Source organism: Eleutherodactylus coqui, chromosome 2 (genome assembly GCF_035609145.1).
Source record: "Eleutherodactylus coqui strain aEleCoq1 chromosome 2, aEleCoq1.hap1, whole genome shotgun sequence".
NCBI classification, from domain to species: domain Eukaryota; kingdom Metazoa; phylum Chordata; class Amphibia; order Anura; family Eleutherodactylidae; genus Eleutherodactylus; species Eleutherodactylus coqui.
In genome coordinates this window covers 212381884-212405526 of record NC_089838.1, presented here as the reverse complement: position 1 = coordinate 212405526, position 23643 = coordinate 212381884, and the positions used below count along the sequence as shown (strand labels likewise).

The 23643-nt window shown below is 43.5% G+C and overlaps 1 protein-coding gene across 7 annotated transcripts in view; it reads left to right on the top strand.

The window, feature by feature from the left end:
• AP3B2 (adaptor related protein complex 3 subunit beta 2) overlaps positions 1 to 23643 on the top strand; it is a 78599-nt gene that overhangs the window by 6174 nt on the left and 48782 nt on the right. For 4 of the 7 annotated variants that reach the window (XM_066592446.1, XM_066592444.1, XM_066592445.1 and 1 more), the window contains exons 2-6: positions 15902 to 15977; positions 16053 to 16127; positions 18888 to 18983; positions 20663 to 20823; positions 22289 to 22355. In XM_066592446.1, coding sequence (XP_066448543.1) covers positions 15902 to 15977; positions 16053 to 16127; positions 18888 to 18983; positions 20663 to 20823; positions 22289 to 22355 — 475 coding nt within the window. Of the gene's footprint in view, positions 1 to 7444; positions 8460 to 15901; positions 15978 to 16052; positions 16128 to 18887; positions 18984 to 20662; positions 20824 to 22288; positions 22356 to 23643 lie in introns of those variants that run through there. The other 3 variants (XM_066592441.1, XM_066592442.1, XM_066592440.1) reach the window with 1 other exon arrangement.

Sequence of the window (23643 nt, the reverse complement as noted above, 5' to 3'; positions counted from 1 at the left end):
TCTGTCAGAAGTCCGTGATGTACTCCCTATATTTTTAATGGGGCTAGCGCTGCTGCCGCCGGCTCCGTTGAAAGTACTGAGTGATATCGCAGATTGAAAATCATTGGTTTCATAATCATCGCTCTCGCATGGCAGGAAAAAATATCACTAGTGGGTGGGCACCCCTAACCTCTCAAAAACTGACCTCGTCTTTCTGCCCTCAACCAGCTGACCTTCCCCCAACATCTCCATCCAGTATGTGTGCCTTGGGGTCACATTGGACTTTGACCTCTCTTTTACCCCCCAAAGAAAAAATAAAAAGTAATAAAACATTTGGTATCGCACAGACGCAGGATACATGGGGAATGGAGGCAATGAAAGTCAATGGATTTTCATTGACTCATGCACACCAGCATGTGGAGACTGTGTATCTGTAGAGAAATAAATCGCGACATGATCTATATCTCAGGGTAAGTATGCAGTGTGAGCCCTATACTCTTGTATTAGCTGCATTGTTTCCATTGATTTGATTTATATACATATGCAGCTTTGTATTTATGGTCCAGTGGAATCTCCAAGCTCATGCAATGCTCTAGACATGCACAGCAGTCATGATCAATGTGCTAACGCTGGTGGCTGCTTTTGTAGGGTTAATGGTATTTCTCAACGCATGTGTGCTAGTGATAAGCAGCTCTTGTTTTTGCTGTATTAGGGTGCATTCAGACGAGCGTGTTTATGTTTGTACATACGAGTGCACATAATCACACGTCTATTAGAACCATTGGTTCCCTATGGTGTGTTCACATGTCCGTGTTTTAAAGGCATACAAACAGCTCTCAAATTGATTTCAATGGGATGCCGGCACCCCCGCAGTGATTTTCGGGGAAGGGCTTTAAATATAATCCCTTGCCTGAAAATCAATCCTAGTTGTAGGAAAAAATGAAGAAAAAAAAAAACATACTTACCTCTCCGCGGCTGCTAAATGGCTGACAGGCGAGAGCTGCCTGTGATTAGCTGAGTACCTCAGCCAATCAAAAGCAGCTCTTTCAGCAGGCGTGGATTTTAAATCCCCGCTTGCTAAAAGAACTGCTTTGAAGAACTGGGGACAGCGCAGAAAAGACGTGGCTGAGCCCTGGCAGCTAAAGAAAGGTGAGTTTTTTTTAACACTACTTTGCCTTGTTTTTCAGGGAAGGGTTTATATTTAAAGCCCTTCCCTGAAAAACAATTAAGGGGTGTCGGTAGCTGGATCCGCTACCGCAGCTGTCATCTGTGAAAGGGAATTCTTTATTCCCCGCAAGGATGAAGAATTGCTTTGCCGCATCTGTCACAGATGTGGCAGGTGCAGCAGGGAATTCTTTTAACCTGTGGGGATAAAGAAAACATCTGCCGCATGCGGCAGATGTGTTTCTCATCCCCACTGGGACATGGCAGTGGTAGACACGCAAGTATATATATTTTTTTTTACACTAAAATTTTTGTTTTTCAGGGAAGGGCTTATATTTAAAACTCTTCCCTAAAAAACAATTACGGGGTGCCGGCAGACCATTGTTTTCAATGGAGCCGCCGGCAGCAGTTGCGGCTCCATTGAAGACAATGTGTGCATTCCCTATTGTGCACGCATGTCCTATCTTTGCAGGCACGCACCTGTAAAGCACGGACATGTGAACACACCATAGGGAATGTATTGCTTGTAGTAGACGCGTGTTTTTGTGCGCGCATATGCATGCATAAAATCACACTCGTGTGAAGCCACCCTTTAGGCTGTGTTCATGTTTTTTGTTGTATTTTTAAACCACAGTTAAAAAAACATTGAAAAAATGCATTCACTATTACAAAACCGCACGTGGATTTAAACAATACATATACCTTTTTTTTAAATTAAATCGCATGGAGGTTTTTGATGCGTTTTTTTTTAATTGTGTGTAAAGTGTGCAATCATATACCGGAGATACCCAGGTTATACCAGCATAGTCCATATCACTATATACAGGATGTGCAACTAATTCCAGCTGTACATATATATTTATATACAGGAAACTCCCAGGTTATACCAGCATGCTCCATATCACTATATACAGGGAATTCAGTTTTCCGCATCTGCTGTTGTAATGCGCAGTAAGAATGTCCCCTTCAGCTGTACACTGACCCACCGAGGGATGCTGTACCCTATATTCTGCTGATGACATATGCAGATCATATAGTATTTACATTCCCTTGATCTCCATCGCTACTAATTAGACCTTTTCATTCTTCCTGTTAAATATAAAAGATTTAAAAAACCCAAACCTCCAGTGTTTCTGGCTGCTATAGTTGACCATCTACTGGTGAACATTGCTGCATAAGTACAAGCAGTCCACAAGATGGTGCTTTAAACACATACTAAGTCTTCCGCCTTGCGGTGTACTAGTGAGTTTCCTCACAGTTTACAGTACTACATAATATGGCTACTAAGGCCGGCTCGGGCTGCGTTGTATTCTACACCCTGGGGTTCTGGCTGAATCCCTGAAAACAGGACTGAGAAGGAACCCTGGGCAGAACCACAGGCTTCCATTAGTCTGATGGGATCACTAAAGTCTCCGCTTGAGCGGGTCGCTGTTCCTTCCTGACAGAATAACATGGTGAGTGCATGGCACATTGGTTTATGGCGAAACGTAATTATAATCCACTGCAATAGAAGATCGGCCTATTAGTTATTAATTACTTATTATTATTTTATATTTTTGGACGACCCCCTCAGACAGGAACCAGGGCCTCTAGAAAAAGGGCCCCAGAGGTTGGCGCAGACTATCTTATCTTTATATATTAAATATTATAAGGCTGGGTTCACACTTGGCGTATTCCCGTCGGAAATCTCGCGGTTTGGTCGCAGCAAAAACGCGAGATTTCCGCTGGGAGAACCGCCACGGTGGACTTGAAGCGGCCCTGCCGCTTGCTTTTCCGTTGCAGCCGGCTCTCCCATAGAGGAGAGCGCGGCCGTGACATAAACAAAAAAACTAAAGTAAACAGACATGCTGCTTCTTTTGAAACCGCGGCTGCAGCCACGGTTTCAACCGGATTTACTGCAGCGGATTAGCCGTCCCGTGTGGACGAGGTTTCTGAGAAACCTCGTCCACATGGCTGGCTAATCCCGAGATTAGCGGCCGCGGGCGGTTTTGCAGAACCGCGGCAAATCCGCCCTGTGTGAACCTAACCTTGTTTATGCAGTTTCTTAATACAATCTCTATGGCACTTTATCATTTAACAGGAACCCGTCACCTCTATAGGTCACCATAAACTAAGTTGTGGTGCTGCTCAGGAGGTGACAGAGCCAGGTAAGGTATTTTTATAGTCACCTGCTCCCTGGTTCCCGCGCTGTCACCCACCAAAGATTGCGTGCCGCAAGGAAATCTAACTCTTTTCATATACCTGTAGTAGTAGTGTATGACTCCTGCAGTCATAGCGTTATGTTTTCGTTAATGGAGATGTGTGGAGCCACCTGTAGTTTTTATTGCTACAGTTTTGGGGTATATACTATATGGCTGGGGTCACACGGGACAGAATTCCAGCAGAATTCTCGCGGAATGTTTGCACTGAAAAACCGCGAGATTTCCGCGGGATGAGCACAGCTTCAAAGGCCACGGGTTTTGGAGCGGCTTTGCCGTCGGCATTCCGATGCGGCTTTCTCTCCCCATAGAGAGGAGAGGGGCCGCTGCGGAAATGAGAAAAGAATTGACATGCTGAGGAATTGAATTCCGCGCCACATGTCAGTTTTCATGCGGCTTGGCTGCAAAATCTCGTCCACTTTGCTGGCTAATCCCGGAATCAGGAGCTGCGGGCGGAATTGCCGTGTGGGCTTTCTGCACGGAAATTCTGCAGCAATTCTGCCCCGTGTGAACCCAGCCGATGAATTTTTGGGAGGCGGGATGGACATAAATAGCAATCCTGGTATGGTCTTATTTTTGTTTTTGCAGAATTAACTATGTTGGATAAATAAGGCATTCATTTTATATCACGGGTTATTAGGGACATATGACAGTAAATATGTATAGGTGAATTTACTTGTTTGCCTATAATAAAGCATATTTTACTGATAAAATTGCAATATTTTAGTTATTTTTACTTAACCCCTTAAGAATGCAATCTATTTAGGCTTTTAAGGCTTTTTCCGTTTTTAAAAATTTAATCCCTACCCCTGTTCCAGCTAATGATTTATTGTGACGCCAGAGGGCTGCTTTGACACTGCATCACATGACCCTCCGATATGAACAGGTCTTCTGGCCCTGATAACATTCCGTAAACAGGTGTAATGTAGCGGCCCAGGACTGTTTAAGGAACATCACCGATGGCGTCTTGTTTGACGCTGTCACTGCTACATGGACAAGCAGCCACATGATCACTACCGCATATGAACACAGAGGCAGGCTGGGCAGATGGGAGCTGCAGCGGAGGAGCAGCACGTTCGTGCCGAGGTAAAACTGCGTTCAAAAAAGCAAATATGAACAGTAAGCATTCAGTTTAAACACAGCCAACGACTGAATGACAGATGAGAATCGTGCGCTTCTCATTCGCCGTTCAGATTCAGCCGACATAAAAAATCTGCGCTGTCTCGTTCGCGTGTCGTGCAGCTTATACACAGATCTTTCGGCGTTCTCCACAGGAGTGTACAACACTGAACAATCAGTGAACGAGGTAGTGATGACGTCACCAGCTTGTTCACTCGGGCAAACGAGAATTCTGAGATTCTGATCCCATGTAAAAGGGGCAAAAGTTTTCTTTATATATTATATGATTACCGCTCACTTCTACCATTATTACTTTTGTTGCAAAACCCCTTTTAGGAGGTTGATGATTTTTTTTCATGACATAAGCGATTTTTGGTATTTTTTTTAGTGGCACCATTTTGATTTACATATAATCTATTGATTAACGTTTATGAACTCTTTATGGAGGGCTGTGGAAATGACAGACAATTATTTCACATACTAGGCCAGGTTCACACGACCATATCTCACAGTGTGCAGGCAGAGAGATAAATACGTATGGCATTGCGTACTTACTGGCTGCGTGTGGGCCCCCTTGACAGCAGCCCCAGGAATCAGCTGATCGGTGGAGATCCAAGTGGCGGGTCTCCGGCAATCATTTATTGATGACCTGTTGTTGTAGCAGAAACAAAAAGATGCTGGAATACTCCTTTAAGCATTACACAGTTTTCATCTGGTTCAGGTAGCCGACTCAAGGTTGACTCAGCCTTTCATCCTTCTGAGGTAGGTAAAATGAGTACCCAGCTTGCTGGGGGGGTAAAAGATGACTGGGGAAGGCAATGGCAAACCACTCCGCAAAAACAGTCTGCCAAGAAAACGTCATGATGTGACGTCACCCTAGGAGTCAGTCATGACTCGGTGCTTGCACCAGGGGACTTTACCTTTACTATTACTATCAAATAACTTCAGAGCAAGAGATGTGCTTTGTAGTGACCAGAGATGAAGCTGCTAAAATGGGGATCTTTCTTCTTAATTCAGATTACCGATTAGATTATATGAAAATGGGCTTTCTGAACTATGTAACTTCCTTAACACGTATATGAGTTTGTAGGGTGGCAGGAGAGTAGTTAGAGGCTATGTTCACATCTCCGTTCAGGTCTACCATTATTGTGCTCCGTTATAGAAGAAGGAAAGGGGAATCTCCTGGCCAAATGGATTCGTCTTATGGCAGAACCAAAGGCGCCAAATGGACCTCATTGACTGTAATGGTGTTTGTTTGGTCTCCATTTAGCCGACTGGCATTTCACCGAATGAAAAGGTCCTTGATGTAGGACTTTTTCTTCCAACATTTTGTGCTGGATCTGTGACAGGACCTCCGAGCGGAGCTTCCTAACGCAGATGTGAACATAATATAAGCTGATACCAAGTATGTGAAGTACTATGTTGCTACTTATGTGTGCTTTATCTCTATTTGCAGGAAACCATTGTTTTATTGCTTAGTCAGATTTGGTTGTATTGCGTAATGTCAGGGAGCAGTCGGAGGACTTCCCCGGTGGTGGTTTTCAGGCCTGGCATACATTTGGGAAACACTTCAACTATCCCGAAATGTGAATTATCCTGTGTTATGTGCTTTAACTATGACCTGTTGGACAACAGCGGGCGCGGTTTATGCTGCAGTATCTAAATTCTCGTGTGTAGTTGAGCTCACGAATAGTGTGATGATTCAGCGCCGTATGTGTGTGGGGTAATGTAACGCAGAATACAATATATATGCAGAATACAGGTTAGCTACGGCAGCGGTCAGGGACAGCAAGCACCCAGGATTAGGGCAAGTCCAGGGGCATCACCTCAACTGCGACAGATGATTAAGTACTAACCTTGATTATGCGGAGTAGAAAGGGATTGGTATGTGATGCTGATGGGGGTGCGAGCAGCTGTATGCGTCTGTGTATATGTGGGCGTATGTGTGTGAGAAAAGCTGCCTTCACATCTGCAGCGGGGATTGTGCAGGGAGCAGGAAAGGAGAATTCCCTGGCTGAACAGGTCTGACTTATGACAAAACAGTGCCGGACGGCCCCCATGGACTATACCGGGGTCCGTACGGTTTCTGCTCAGCTGTCTGGCATTTTACTGGAGGAAAAAGCGCTGCATGCAACTCTATTTCTTCCGGTATTTTGTGCCAGATCTGCGACGGAATGTCCGACTAGAGGTTGCAACACAAATGTGAAGGCAGACACAGTCATGCGAGCGGACATGCGAATGTTCTATTCTTGTAATGGATGCGGAATATCGCGGATTGTCCGCTCTGGTGACAATTGTGGATTCCGCAATTCAAATCTGGTCGTGTAAGACCGGCCTAAAAGCCAGAGATAATGAAGAGTGAATGCAAACTAATTGTGAGCGAATTTGTCCCGTGTAAATGACCCGTAAGGCCGGGCTTACACGAGTGTGCGGTAAAATGCTGCGTGTATAACCCAGCGCTTTACCACTGTGTGAGCCAGTGTATTGCAACCTATGGCAGCAATGTTTCACTGCATGTGACAGCATATCCCACGCACGCTGTCAGGCGCAGTCTGACTTGTTTCATTTTTTTTTCCAATTTCCCGCTCTGTCGCTCAGTGATGTTGCGTATAAACGCCGCACATGCCCAATGTAATTGCGTATGTACTGTGCTCATTAATCATCCATAGAGAACAATAGGGCTCTATCCCGTGTAATACGCAGTAAAATAGAACATGCTGCATTCTTTTTCACGCGCGTATTACACGCAATGAATATACGCAAGCGTGAATGGATCAATTAAAATCAATGTACTTTCATTGACTCCTTTCACCGCGTATTATGCGCAATTGCGCTGATGTGAGTCCGCCCTACAGTAGATGTGAGGGTAGAGAGACTACTGGTGGTGGACGGTAGGCAGGAGTGGGAGGAAGCAGTGTGTGCCGCACATCATCCAGGCTGAGTCATGTTCCCAGAGATGTGTATGTGGGAGGGGTGCGAGGAGCCGGAGGAGGAGAATGACCTGCAAACGTGGCTGCAAAATGACTGAAACTGGATCAGCTGGTGAAACAGGAGAAAAGAACGGAACATATTTGTAGGATACAATATGGCAAAAGCTGAAACTAAATGACAGAGCGAACAACAAGGCAAGCAGGTCAGATACATCTGTAGAGAAAGGGAATGCAAGGAAGTAGTGCGAAGGCTGAAGAATAGGCAGTAAGGAGAATTAGGAGTGTTGGGAGAAGATCGGAGGCAAAGTAGAAAGGAAGGAGTGAAGTGACAAGGCTGAAGGCTACTGACAGATGAAAGGAGATAGGTAAGGAGTGGAGCGGAGGTTGGCGAAACAATACAGGCGGGGGATCTGTAATCTGATCCTGAGTATAAAGACATCTGGAACTTGTGTGGTAGATAACGTGTATCTCACACCACATACAGAAGAGGACAGCAAAAAGTACTCTCTGATGCATTTCACAAGCCTAAGCTGGATAGAAAAGAATGCTGAGTTCTCTGTAAACAATCCTACAAGATCGTCTGTGGATTATACTGGATATTAATGAAGGATGCGAACAGCATTTTCCATTGCAAAGAAAGGATATCAAAAGAAGAGCTAAAGTGAATGAGCCCACCAGACATTAGACTTGCATTGTCGCATGAGATGCATGTTATCACACAGCTGTACAAAGTTTCTATACAGTAGCAAACTTCCGGAGACCTGAGACTAAATGTTGCCTTGATTCATCCAATACATTACCATTTTTGGTTCTGACTGGAAAGAGCCTCCAGTATCCACCAAGCAGATATGAAGCCCATGCAGAAGATCTTACAATTGCCAGTGACAGCTGTGAATCTAGTAAAGAATCACCGATCAGAAGAGGCCAAAAGTCCGGTTCTGACACCAGATGGAGGAGTGCAAACCTTTTACAACGCGCTACAAGCGGATGAGCTGAAACTGCTCAAATCTCCAGAAATACAAACCAGCACAGAAAACGGTGGATCAAGTTCCCAAAGTCAGCCAGTGCGGTATGGAGACTCTCAAGTACTTGTAAAGTTTGAGACGGCATACATAACCATTTTAAGAGATCAATTTGCTTTGGCGCATTAGTGCTTATGGTGGTTTCATACATAGTGCATTTTGAAAAATAGCTACATTTTTCCTGGTGTTTCCTCCTGCATTTTATGCAACAAATACGAAATGCACTAAAAGTAGTGTGTAAATAGTGGTGTTTTTCTTCACTTTTTGGTTCATTTCATGTTTTGTTTTTTTTTCAAAATGCAGCATGCCGTAGTTATGATGTTTTATCAGGTGTTTTATTATAGTCTTCTCTATAGGAAATTTAAAAAAACGCATGTCAGAAAAGTGTGAATAAAAAATGTATGAAAATCATGACTTTTTACAAGCACAAAAAGTTTGTGAAGGAAGCCTTAATGCAGTTAGGGTAAAGTAGGATATAAATATAACTTATCTTTATAAGTATGCCGTGCTAAAGATGGTAAGTGATGAGAATTCACATCTATGGATAGCCCTACATGGACATACCCAGTGATCTGGATGACAATATTGCCTTATGGAACATTTTATTGTCCACAGTACCTGTATCGTGTATCGGATCTTGTGTTTTATTCTTAGTATATCTGCTCTTTCCTGCCTGTTCCTTTATACCCCATTACCCAGTCTGCCATTTTTACCTCCAGTAATGTAATGCGGACATAACTGTTGAGCATGTCTTAGTATTTAGAAGATGACATCGCTACTGTAGGTGAAGGAAGGTTGCAGTGAACAGCAATGAACAGGTTGTGTCCTTCATGGGGGCGTCAGGGCTGGAAAGTAAGGAGAAGGGATAAAAAGTAAATCCCCCCAGATTGGCAGAATCAGGCAGAAAGAAGGCACTGCTTCTAAACAAGAGCAAACTCTTCAAAGTTTAATACTCAGTCCTAGGAACTATTGATATGATGATCATGAAGGTATGTGGGTAGTGATCAGTTAGCTCACTGGTGACTAGTTTCATGATAATTATGGCAATGCTACAGAGATCAAAAACTTCACCTGCAACTATTACAAGTTAGAGTAGTTTATATGCATTAAGTCTAAAAAGTCTACACAGACGTTGCAAGATATTATCAGAGAAGTTATGAAGCCAATACATTATATACAGTAAATTGTGGATGCATAGAAATTGCCTTCCCAAATAGTGTTTATTTCCTGAGGTAAAGAAAGGCAGGATGGTACAGGTTGTGGAGGGCATTCTAAATTGCTCAGTAGTAAAGTAGCTCAGGGGTAAGACGTCTCACACAGCAATGTCTATTCCACAATGGAAGCAGCAGACTCGCCGAAATGCAACACAATTGCATTGCCCTACTACTAATTAGTCAGAAATTCTGTGTAGGTGGTGCAACATACGTAATTTCAGGGTAGTTTCATTCATTACTATTTATTTTCTTTTCATATATTTCCTTTTTTCTTCTACAATCTGAAACCTTATTGCTACCTCATAAATAACAGCTCTATTAGGGCTCTTTCACACGGGCGTGGTTTTAGCGGCTGTACTGCACTAAAAATCACATGAACGGGCAATTTTTCACAAAAGCGCAGAAGGAAAAAGAGATGAAGCCGCACAAGGCTTTGGGATTTACCCATAGCAGGGAGAGAGAGCGGGGCTATGGGGGATTAACCCAAAGCTCTGCTCTTTCTCTCCCTGCTATGGGGATCCCCATGGGATATCCCCATAGTGCAGAGAGAGGGTGGGGATAGAGAGAGAGGGCTAGAGGGCTTCTCCCAGGGATTCCTCCATAGCAAGTTGCAAGGGGGTGAGTTAGAGGGTGGATCCCTCTAGCACACTCCCCCCCCCCTCCCGGTAAACCCTCTAACCCTGCCCCCCTCTCTCTCCCCGCTATGGGGAAATCCCTTGGGGAGAGATGTGGAGTGAGTCCCCTTTCCCCCGTGCTGCTGGAGAATTGCCCAGCAGCTGGGTTGGAGGAATTCCCTGCTGCTTACAGCAGCACATTTAAAACTTGCTGCCCAGAAGCACATTTTAAATGTCCCGCTGTAAACTCCTGTTAGTCCCCGCAGGGATTAAGGGAACCCCGGGGAGATGAACAGAACCATCGGGGTATCGCCTCATCCACGCAGGGACTAACAGGAGTTTACAGCGGGATATTTAAAATGTACTTCTGCGTGAAGCGGCACTGTTGCTGTTTGGAAAAAACCTAATGACCTCTAATCTTCTTTTCCAAGCGTCAGACACAGCTAAACCCCTGCTCCCATAGGAGTCTATGAAAACTCCTGCGCATCACACACCAAAGATAGGTCTGGTGACTCAGGTCCTATCTTTTCACGCAGCACGGACCTTAGATGCGAGCATTGTAGCCACGCATGTCCTATCTTTTTAAGGTGCGAGTTTTTAGCACGTCTAAAATTCCTCCATCTGTACATTTTTATAGGTAACCGTTGGTTCTATTAAACATGTTTTTTTTCATGTGCCTATGCTGTGCGAAAAAGACACCTGTGTGAATGAGGCCTTAGGTTGTGACCAGGAATCTGAAGGCAAATTTAGTACCAAATTATGCCCATTCATACCCTGAACTTGTCTTAGTAGACAATAATTAAAACAGTCCACCTAACCATAACCGTCGTAAGTCCAAAACATAGACAAATAGTTATACGCTCCCAAAAGAGAATGATATAGAAGTATATACTTTATTGACATATATGCACTCAAAACAGACAAAGAGTCCAAGACACTTTAAAACTGAGGAATAGGTGGCTGAACTAAATGCTTACTGAATCCATAAATGAACTAAATATATATTGCTGGGCAGGCTGTAAGGGCAATTGTCTTTAACTACTAATATGTTAACATAGCATGCAGTGTTTGGGGAAATGACATAGCTGTTGGCAACCAAAATGGGATGCACATAGCCCCTATAGCCTACCTGAGCTCCCTTGATAAAGCCTGTATGGCAAAACATGTTGGGAGGGCACGTGTTACATGTTTTTAGGGATGGCTCAACTATGCAAATAAATATTATAGGTAGCTGGACTTTAAGGCAGTCCTTTGTGGTCAGACAGAGACTTCTCACATCTCTAGCCTGTGTCACAACTGTGATTGATGCATAATCAGCATACCGTGTTTCCCGAAAAAAGGTCCTACCCCTATAGTAAGACCTATCGGGTTTTTGGGTGAGGCTTGAAATATAAGGCCTCCCCTGAAAATAGGACCTATCTCAGATACCCCCCCCCCCCCATGACATTACTGAATGGCTGTGATTGGCTCATTGAGCGCTGGCTGTGATTGGCTGCCAGCGCTCGATTAGCCAATCACAGCGCTCGCTTTGCTGGAGGCAGGATATTCAAACCCCTGTCACCAGCAGAAGGCAGCTGTGCGACGAGGAGGACGACACGCCGCCGCCGGACACCATCGGGAGGCATCGGGACGCCGCGGACAAGGTGAGTATAACGTCCCCCATGAAAAGAAGACACTGTACCCCCTTTGGGGCAAAAAATAATATAAGACAGTGTCTTATTTTCTGGGAAACACAGTAGCAGTTTACTAGGAGATTATAATACGGCTGCTTATAAAGCACCTCTATTAACTGACACTCTATGCATCCCATTATCGGTTGCCAACAGCTATGTCATTTCCCCAAACACTGCATGCTGTATGAATATATTAGTAGCTAAAGACAATTGCCCTTACAGCCTGCCTAGCAATATATATTTAGTTCATTTATGGACTCAGTAAGGATTTAGTTCAGCCACCTATTCCTCAATTTTAACGTGTCTTTGTCTGTTTTGAGCACATATATGTCAATAAAGTATATATTTATATCATTCCCTTTTGGGAGGGTATAACCGTCAGGCTATTTTATGACTGTAGCAATTTTTGGGAAATCATGCTTATGTAGCCAGATATACCCTAGGGTTGCTTCCTTTTATACCATCGATATGAATCATCACATTTTAGGATCTTTTTTAACCTTTTCCAAATTGATATTATAATTATCTATTGTATTTTGTCTTAGTTCATTTTAAGCAGAGATTACCATACACTCCTACCTTTTTCAGGTACATCCTTATGTCAGACTTTTTAATCATCACTAACTATAGGCCCAGCTATGTACATAGTGTCAGTTAACGGAATCTTAGAACCAAGGTTGCTGTGGATGCGTCTGTAGTCTGGCTTCCCCTTTCATCCTGGTGTAATAAGACACTACTAATGAATATTTCAAAGCCTACTGTCAAGTTATATGGTAGCAACAGACTCCGGATACTTAACACTTTGCTTTCCTTTTAACACATTAATTATAAGGCAAACGATAATGTGAAAAGTCATGTTCACAAAGTTATGAGCTGCTTCATAAAACTAAATATTCTCTTAAAATGTATGTAATAAAGTGCCATACTGAAAAATGGCCAGCTATGTAGACCCTGGGGATAAAACAAGCAGGCATAAATGTTGAGATAACTACGCATATTTGGTCATTTAGATATCTGTGAAATAAAATCCTCAGTCTTCATGCACACAGCCTTGTTACAGCTCTGTGTGTTATATGGAGATGTAAAACATGACCCATAGAAGTCTATTACGGAGATATTCTCTAGAGTCACTCCAGCACACAGAGGCACCATATAGCAGTACACAAAATGCCTACATCTTCCTAGTACAGGCTATATGCGCCAGGTACATGAGAACTTATGGTGGCTGCAATAATGCACTTTTGCTAGATATAGACACAGGTAAGGGTGGCTTCACACGAGCGTGTTTTTGTTCGTATATAGGTGCGCACCTATGTACGCGCAAAAGCACGCGTGTATGCAGGTCCGTGCATTGCCTTCAATGGAGCCGTGGCTGCTGCCGGCGGCTCCATTGAAGGCAATGGTCTGCCAGCACCCCTGATCTGTTTTTCAGGGAAGAGCTTTAAATATAAGCTCTTGCCTGAAAAACAAGAATTTTAGTGTAAAACAATAAATAAATTTAAAAAAAAAACATGCCTGTTCACCGCTGCCGTGTCCCCGCGGGGATGAAGAACACATCTGCCACATTCGGCAGATGTATCCTTCATCCCCGCGAGGGAAAATAATTCCCTGCTGAACCTGCCACATCTGTGGCAGATGCAGCAAAGGAATTCTTCATCCCTGCGGGGAATAAAGAATTCCCTACCACAGCTGTCACAGATGACAGCTGCGGTAGAGGATCCTGCTGCCGGCACCCAGTAATCAGAGGCAACTCTCCGCTATTAAATGAGAGCTGCCTCTGATTGGTCCCTGTGCTCAGCCAATCAGAGGCAGCACTCACCCATTCATGAATTCATGAATAGGTGATGAGTGCTGCCTCCGATTGGCTGAGTGCAGGGACCAATCAGAGGCAGCGCTCAGCTGTCATTCTATAGCTGAGAACTGCTTCTGATTGGTAACAGTGCTCAGCCAATCAGAGGCAGCCCATTCAGCAGGCGGGGACTTTAAATCCCCGCCTGCTGAATACTCCTCAGAGCAGTGCAGGAGAAGAGGCGGCTGGACGCAGCTGAGCCCCGGCAGCTGAAGAAAGGTGAGGTTTTTTTTAAAATTATTTTTATCACTATTTTTTCTTGTTTTTCATGGAAGGGCTTATATTTAAAGCCCCTCCCTGAAAAACAATTACAGGATGCCGGCAGCTGGATTCCCTACCGCAGCTGTCATCTGTGACAGCTGTGGTAGGGAATTCTTTATTCCCTGCAGGGATGAAGATTTCCTTTGCTACATCTGTCACGGATGTGGCAGGTGCAGCAGGGAATTCTTTTTCTTCGCGGGGATGAGAGAAACATCTGCCGCATGCGACAGATCTGTTCTTCATCCCTGTGGGGACATGGCAGCGGCGGACAGGTTAGTTTTGTTTTTTTTTACACCAAAATTCTTGTTTATCAGGGAAGAGCTCATATGTAAAGCTCTTTCCTGAAAAACAATTACGGGGTGGCGGCAGACCATTGTCTTCAATGGAGCTGCTGACAGCAGCTGCGGCTCCATTGAAGACAATGCGTGCATTCCCTATGGTGCACGCATGTCCTGTCTTTACAGGCACGCACCTGTAAAACACGGACATGGGAACACACCATAGGGAATGCATTGGTTCTAATAGAAGCGTGTTTTGTGTGCGCGTATGCACGCACAAAAACACGCTCGTGTGAAGCCACCCTAAGTGAGACAAATGAATAGAAGAATATGAACACAACAGAGGAATTTAAACGTGTATCTTGGGACTTTTAATATTGATGATCTATCCTCAGGATAGGTCATCAATAGTTGATTGGCGGGGGTTCTCCGCTTGGGATCTCCACGATCAGTTGATCCCCCAGCCGCTTTTAGTGTAGTATGGCCAAACATCCACATCGGTGCTCATGGCCAAAAGTGTAGTAGATGGCTTCACTCATTGATATTAACGGGAGCCATTTCTCCTATTACACTTCTGGCTCTGACCACAGTGAGGAGCTGGAAGTGTAATGAAAGATTTCTGTCCCATTGATTTCAATGGTAGTGAAGCTGTCTATTACACTTCCAGCCCTGACCACTGTTTTGGCGTCTGGACCACGACCAGAAGATCAGCTGATCGTCAGGGATTCTGAGCAGTGGACCTCTGTCGATCAACCTTTTAAGCACAACCTTTTAAAATTGATGGTCTATCTTCAGGATAGGTGATCAATACCTGACTGTTAAGAGGACAGCCAATCAGCTCCTTAAAGAAGCTACGGAGTTTGGGTGAGCACCACAGCCTCTTCAATGGTTACATCTGAGTACGTACCTGTTCATACTGAGAATGCTGTATTATAGCGGCCATTCTGAGTGCTACAAGCTTGTGCTATTGAGGTGAATAAATAATACAGTGTTCTCAGTATAGGTTTATAGTCAGATGTAAAATTTGAAGAGGTTGTGGCGCTCATTCAAGAGCCACAGCCATTTCAATCAGTTGATCCACCAATCAGATATTGACAATCTGTCCCATATTCTATAAGGCACATGATAGTGACACCGAAGTACATATTCGATCTCCATAAACGTTAATACTATTATTTAGGATATCGCTAGGGACAATTTTCCCAGAAACTTAAGGCTACTGTCACATAACAGTATTTTGATTCAAAACCAGGAGAGGGTCCAAAATACAAAAGAGATGCAAATCTTTGCATTATACTGTTCCCTGTATATGTTTCACTCCTGGGTTTAGCTTACAAATACTCGACCAAAATATTGTGTGGTGTACGCAGACGGGTCGGCAGTATGCATGTGCTTCGCTTTTATGAAGTGTATAGCCAAAAACCGCGTTGCATAATCTGTATAAATACATGCATGAACATTTACCACTGAAATATTTTGTACCAACTGTAACTCAACCATTTATCAATTAAGCGCACGTTTGCAAGAAATTGGTCCTTCCATATGAATATAGGCTTCATGTGTCACTTATGTTTCTCTCTCTCTCCATGTTTTAATTCAGACATGATGACTTGAAGGAAATGTTGGACAGTAACAAGGACTCTCTGAAGTTGGAAGCTATGAAGAGGATAGTAGCCGTAAGTGTTGTACTTGTTTTTTTTAATGTCTTCACACACATATACACACGTATGTATGATATCTCTCTTTTTCAGATGATAGCTCGAGGAAAGAATACATCAGACCTATTTCCAGCTGTCGTGAAAAATGTGGCCTGCAAAAACATAGAGGTGAGGTGACAAAGGTACACATGCTGGTTGCCTAAATAGAACTAAGAGGAAAGTCGGCAGCTAATAGGAATGAAGCTTATAGGAATTTTTTGTTATCATGAACACGGGGATATGATTATGGTAGCTGAATAAAGGAAAGTTCTGCACAGCCTATTATCTATAGAAACCTTTTTATTATTCACACTTTAAAGTCATGCCGCTACATTAGCAGTCCCATAACAGGGACGTTATCGGCAAGTGAAATATACACAGACATCACCTGCCTCACAGAGATGACTTTATCTTTACTTGCTGTCGTTAATCTGATTTATTATTACTGATTTATTATTCTTTTCAGCCCAAAATGGCTACTCTCATGCACCAATAACAGTAAATAGGAATTAAAGACGGAAAACTTAGTCATATTTTGGTAAATCAAAAGACAGAACAGTAGCCGAGGCTTGGCTATTATGTTTCTATTACTGGAGTTATTATGTTTATTTGTGCTGGCTTTTTTAGATTCACAGTAGGAAATGCACCCATAGTAGTTGTCACTTTTAAATAACCTTCTCATGGTCTGAGGTTACATTCACACTGGCAAGTGCAATATTGGGCCGAGAAACTCGGTGCTTGCCAACGTATGCTTTTCACATGAAGGCAAGGCTTTGTTCATTCAAAAACGACTCGCATCGCGTCCTTATGAGCGTGTTTCATGCGCGTCAGAAGATCGAAGTGTTTCCCATTCATTTCAATGGGAAACCTCACATCGCACGGTGTGCAAATGCCATGCAATGTCTTTTAAGGTGCCATTGAGAACAATATGCTAGACGTTCCAAGGGAATGTCAAAAGAGAGAACAAGCTGTGATTTTAATCCTCGCAGCACCGCGATTCAAAAGAATGCAGCTCATACCCGTTCGAGTTTTGTGTGAGATTCTTGCTTGTGTGAATCAACCCTGATGGTGAAATTCACTTTGTTATTGATTGAGCATACCAAAAATGTGCTTTAGGTCATCAGTTTTTTCTTTAGTTCACCAAAGATATGTGAAAAAGTATTAACTTTCAGCCCGAATAACTAAAGAAGAAAGAGCTAGTTTGTAAATATATAGCAAAGCCAGACTCCTACTCTACACTGATGAAGGGCAAATACCCCACAACAGCTGTCTGCATGGAGTCTGGCTTTGCTTTTAATTTCCAGTCATTGTTACCAGGCTTGTATAAAGAGTCTGACTTTGGCTTGAAGGAATGCTGCTTTCCACTAGGTAGCACTGTGGAGGTATTATTCCATCTCCCTTATTTGCATATTACCCAGAGGAGCATGAATGGCCTTTTGAGTCTCCTCACTCACCGTCTAGGTGCTCTCCCTACGGAGAAAAGATAGCGTTTCTGACCTATATTACAAAAGTAAAGCAAAAAAGACACGAGTCAATTTGATAGTGTTATTGCTAGAGATGAGCGAATATACTCGTTTCGAGTAATTACTTGATCGAGCACCGCGATTTTCGAGTACTTCCGTACTCGGATGAAAAGATTCGGGGGGTGGGGGGAGGTGTGGCGGAGCGGGGGGTAGCAGTGGGGAACAGGGGAGAGCCCTCTCTCTCTCCCTCTCCCCCCCACTCCCCGCTGCAACCTCCCACTCACCCACAGCGCCCCCCGAATCTTTTCGCCCGAGTACGGAAGTACTCAAAAATCGCGGCGCTCGGGTGAAAAAGGGGCGTGGCCGAGTAGGTTCGCTCATCTCTAGTTATTGCCAAAATAAAAAAAAATGTCGGAATATATTAAGCGATGCCTACTGAACACCCATCATCCATGTATGGTCATTAGGACTAAAAATACCCCAGTCAAAAAACACTTAAAGCAGCACTGTAAAAAGAGCTCATAATGCGGTGGCATTCAAGACTCAGGCAATCGACTTTATATATTGACTGTGTGATTGAAAAATGACTTCTTAGGCTGGGTTCACACAGGGCGAATTTGCCACGGAATTTCCGTGCGGAGGTTCGCTGCAGCAAATACGCCTGCGGCCGCTAATCCCTGGGTTAGCCAGCCATGTGAACGAGATTTGTCAAAAATCTGGTCCACACTAGGCAGCGAATCCGTCGCGGCAAAGCCGGCAGAAGTCGGCGCGGATTCCTGGGATGTGGCATGTCCATTCTTTTTTTTTTTTCTCCTGCTGAGGCCTCGCTCCTCTCTATGGGAGAGCCGGCCACAACAGAAAAGCATGCGGTAAAGCCGCTCCAAAACCTCTGGCTAAATGCCGCTTGTTTTAAGGTGCGCTTTCCTGGCGGAAATCTTGTGGTTTTTCGCTGCGTCAAAACCGCGAGATTTCCGCTGAGAATGCGACCTGTGTGACCCCACTCTTATACTTACAATGGGAACACTGCAGTGGCCGGGTAGCTGGAAACAGCTGAGAGCGTGTGGGTTAAGCTGTTCCATAACTCTCATAGAAGTGAATAGGCGCTACAGAAACAGTGTAGCTTGCTGTGTTACTCTGTTTCCGTAACTCCCATTCACTTCTATGAGAGTTTTGGAAACCGCATAACTGGAAACAGCATGCTGAGGTGCTTTTGTATTTCCTGACCACCATATACAGCTGGGCAGGAGCAGATAGGGCTACAACTGTAGATAGATGCGGGTTCCAGAAGTGACACCTGCACCTTTCAGACTCTTATGGCATGTTCTGTGGATAAGTCATAAAAATGGAGATGTGAATCCCCCTGTAACCCTCTATAATGTTGCCTTCTAAAAAGCGCCTTAATAAAAAAACATGTTTATCTTTTTAGGTGAAGAAATTGGTTTATGTTTATTTGGTTCGATATGCCGAGGAACAACAGGATCTGGCACTTCTCTCCATTTCTACCTTTCAGAGAGGGTTAAAGGTTGGTTGAGTAATGACAATGGTATTTACTGTACTGCTGTTTGTTGTACGTGGTGTTTTTATTTACGGCAATGTATTGTCAGAAAATGACTTAACCCTTTACGGACCAAGCACAGTAATTTTTGCCGCTTGGTCCTGGACTTTAGGCTGCTTTCACAGGGGTGTCAAAATTGTGCGATTTTGCCGCGATGCGATAGCATGAGAAAACGCATATATGTGAAGCCCATGCTTTCCAAGGCGTTCCTTCACAATTGCGCTGTTTACTCTTAAGCTATCCTGTGAGGAGATAGCATGCTCAATATTGCCGCGTTTTATGTTTTTTTTTAGCCCATATTTCTCTATGGAGCCTTCGTTTTTGTCGCATCGTAACGCACGAAATCGTGGATTTTGTGCGATTCGACATTATCATTAGAAAAAAAGCGCTACACCAAAACTTTATGCGCTAGCTGCATTCCAAAAAAACCAACAAAACTTATCTAAAAGACTCGGTCCGGGTTCTCCCACCGCTCTCCAGAGCTCCACCGGGCATCCTGCAGACCTTGTTCACCCACAGAAGATCACTTCCTGGTTGCGGGATTCATAAATCCCGCCTCCAGAAAGCAATGGCTCTGATTGGTTCTCGAGTGCTGCTCAGCTAATCAATGCAGCACTTGATGAACCAATGCGATGGCTGGGATTGGTTCATCGAGCACTGCATTGATTGGCTGAGCAGCCTAAAGAGAAGGCAGAAGCAGTCTTTAACTGCTTATGCCTTCTCTCTTGCAGGCTACATAGCGCTCAATGAGCACTATGTAGTGAGGGGAGAATGCAGAAGTGTTTCTTCCGCTATTCAACCCTGCGGGCACGTGACCATCAAGTTCCCCCTGCCACAGCAGACCCAGATCAGCTGTTAGTGACTATTGTCATTACAGGGGAATGATTTCCCCTGTAACTAGGGTTCCTATAGATGCCCCAGCTACAGTGAAAAAGTATGAAATAAAATGTAAATGATCCTCAGAGGTCTTATATGATGTCATGGGGCACATAGATGTTATAAAAATAGGAAACCGCCTTGTATGACTGCGGGGGTCCCCTTTATCTCCGCTACGGCTGTCACAGCTGCAGCAGGAGATCACCGTCTTCTCCCATTGAAAACATGTAGTAACATGTTTTCACCCTGGATGCAAGGTGTTTTGATTTGAAAACAGCCGTGCATCGCTGTGGGGGTTCCCTTCATCCCCCATGGCTGTGACAGCCGCGGCAGGGGATCGTGATGTTCTCCCATTGCTTTCAATGGGGCTGGCGCTACGTCTGCTGGACCCATTGGAAATAATGGGCGATACTGCAAAACATTGAAAACCATTGGTTTCATAATCATGCGTTTTCACTCATCTCGCATCACAAGAAAATCACCCGATTTTTTTGCCAATGTGAGGGCCCCTTAGAGCATGCTCACAACAGTCTCCAATAGAACTCAATGACTCGCTTCCAAACACAATGGTTCAAGTTTCTGTGAAGCTGAATTGATGTTAACAGAGCAGAACAGCAGCTCGGGCACAATGGGCATCACTGCAGTCATGTACAGACAGCGGAGTTAAAAAAATCTACAGCCAGAATCTTAAATTTAACTGTGAAAGATCCATTGGTGCTATAAAATATCATAGCAATGCATATTAACATTAACTGTGCTTTCTCTCGCAGGATCCCAATCAGCTGATCCGTGCCAGTGCTTTGCGTGTTCTCTCCAGTATTCGTGTGCCAATCATTGTGCCAATTATGATGCTTGCAATAAAAGAAGCAGCTTCAGACATGTCTCCTTATGTACGAAAGACAGCGGCACATGCTATACCAAAACTGTATAGGTAACAACAAAACAGCATTATACTTCATACAAAATATCTGTGCTGGGCACAAAGAAAACTGAAAAGCTTCATATACAGAGCTGTGTGCAGCCAGGATTTAAGAAGGCACAGAGAGTTCCTGTATCCCTGTCCTACAGAGCTGCAGGCACTTTGTGTGTCATCAAATGTCTCTTCATATGGCAGTATATTACAGAATAGCTCTCTCTGCTTCCACATAAAGATGGAGGTACAGATAAGCCCATACAAGTCTGTGGGTGCTGTCTCACAGCTCTGCACACCCCTGAAGTTGTACAGAGCATAGCCCTGACATTACTGAAAATCAAAACTGCAAGACAAGATGCAGAAGTTAAAGAATCTGATAACCCTTTTACTGCCAAGTAATCTTTCATTTTATTGTCCCCACCTTCCAAGAGTTACAACTTTTTTCATTTTTCTGTCAACATAGCCATATAAGGGCTTGTGTTTTGCAGGACAAGTTGTATTTTATTATGGTGCTATTTAATAGACCTTGTAATATACTGAAACATTTTTGAAGGATTTTAAGCACGGGGAAATGGAAAAAGTGCAATTGCTCCATTGTCCTTTGGGTTCAGTTTTAATGGCAGTCTTGGGTGTTGTAAAACTGACGTAACTTTTGTCTGTGGGCTAATTCAATTATGATGATACTGTGATCATGGCAAGGGTGGATACATCAATTACAGAAACATTTAAGGAAATCAAGGCTCAATTATCTATTTGCTAAATTATTTCATTTGTGTATGTGTTTTGTCTTATTTTTTTAAACAACATAATTATATATATATATATATATATATATATAGTGGGCCATAAAAAAATAGCTTACTTAGACAATACTGCAACAGCAAGAATGAGCTAAGAGATTGTTTTTTCCAAAGCTTTATTGATTAACCCACATAATACAACAGATGCTAAAGTGGTGCCCCTTCACTTCCTGCAGCGCATCCAGGGTTTGCAGATTATTGTACACTTTTTGCTTTATATTTCCCCACAGATTAAAATCGCCTGTGGACCATCTGGGGAACGTGTTGGCCATAACGCCTTGCTCACGGTTCACTCTTCCGTAACAGAACATTAAGAGTAAACTAGAATGATTCACCAATATAGTGGATTGTTCAGCTGCGGATTTATAGGCATGCTGTCAATATTCAAATTCACAGCATTCTTACTAGGTTGTGATTTAGGGCAGATTTTTACTCCGTTCAAGTTTGCAAAGAATGAAATCTGTGGACCAATCCGCTGCATCGTATGCAGATTTACCCATGAATTTGGGGCAGATTCTATGGTAGAGATTTCCTCGGGGTCTGAACTTACCATTCTATATTCTAGCAGTTGAGTACTGTAACCGTCATACGGCTTAAACACATAGACATTTCTGTCACTACATTATGCCTCCAGAAGACCCTTTATTGTCCTTTTAATTTCTTACAATATCATTTATTTCCAGCTTGGATTCAGACCAGAAAGATCAGCTGATTGAAGTGATTGAGAAACTATTATCTGACAAAACCACGGTGAGTTTCATGCTTTTCAATGTTTAATGTAATGAAAGGGGTCCTCCATTCTGGATAATCCCTACCTGTTAGAAGAGTCCCTTGACAATAGGCAGATCTCCCATTACCATTGCTGAAACTCCCAAATATATGTGGAAAACCTCAGTGTTCAATTTCCTTGCACTTCCACCACAGGGGAAATGAGGTGTTACACATAACCAGTTCATATCCATGGGTTGTCTGTGTGATCCAGGGCTGCACAGGTCATCCAATATGGGAGATGTTCTTTGGCTGGTCAAAAGATGAGGATCCCTAACAGTGGATTCTTCTCTATTGACTCAGATTTGCCTAAGGACTCCTTCACACTGGCAAACGCGATATCACTGCGAGAAAATCGCAGCAAAATGGCAATTGTGTTCAGGTGATTTTGGAGCATCGGCGATGCTTTTTCCTGAGAAAAATTGCGCATCACTGCTGCCAGCAATTTTCTTGCGTAATTTTATCGCGCAAAAGACTATTTTGCGTTATTTTATCGTTAAAAACACATCGCACGAAAATCGCAAGTTTATGCGTTGCAATGCGATAAAATGGAGTCTCCCTAGGGAAACATGAGCGATAAAAAGAAGCAAAGCAAAGAAAAATAGGACATGCTGCGATTTTAAAGTCTCGCAACATTGCATGAGTGAAAAAAATCGCAAGTGTGAATTAAGCCATTAAAAAGCATGGGTTTCATAATTCTGCGTTTTCGTTCGCTCTCGCATCGGCAATTTTATCACCAGTGTGAAGCCCACCTGAATATTAGTTGTACTATTTGTAGTTGGGTAAAAATCTTGATATATACATTATGGGCTTTCCTCTGTGAACCTTGTCACCACTAGTGAAACAGCCAATGCATTGCAGGAAGTATACTTTTGCTTGATGTAACTGGAAAGAAAGGAGCAGTACTTGCTACTAAAACACCAGGTTCAGCTGATATTACACATAACTGGCATACAATATTGTAAAATATTTATGCTGTAACCACATTACATTAAATAAGAAGGCTACCAGGATTAGCAACTTGTCTTAAGCCCCATTTACATGGGACGACTGTCGGGCAAACGATACCTGACACTCGTCCCTGCATGTACTTGCTCCCGTGCTGTCACACAGGAGCGAGTATCTCAATGGCTCTCTGACAGAGCAGCCAGCAGGTGGGCGGGGTGGCTGGAGATTTCACTCCTCGCTCTCCCCCCGCCCCTCTCCATTCACTTAACACAGCAGCCTTTCAGTACTGAACAGCTGCTGTTTACACTGAACGATCAGCGTT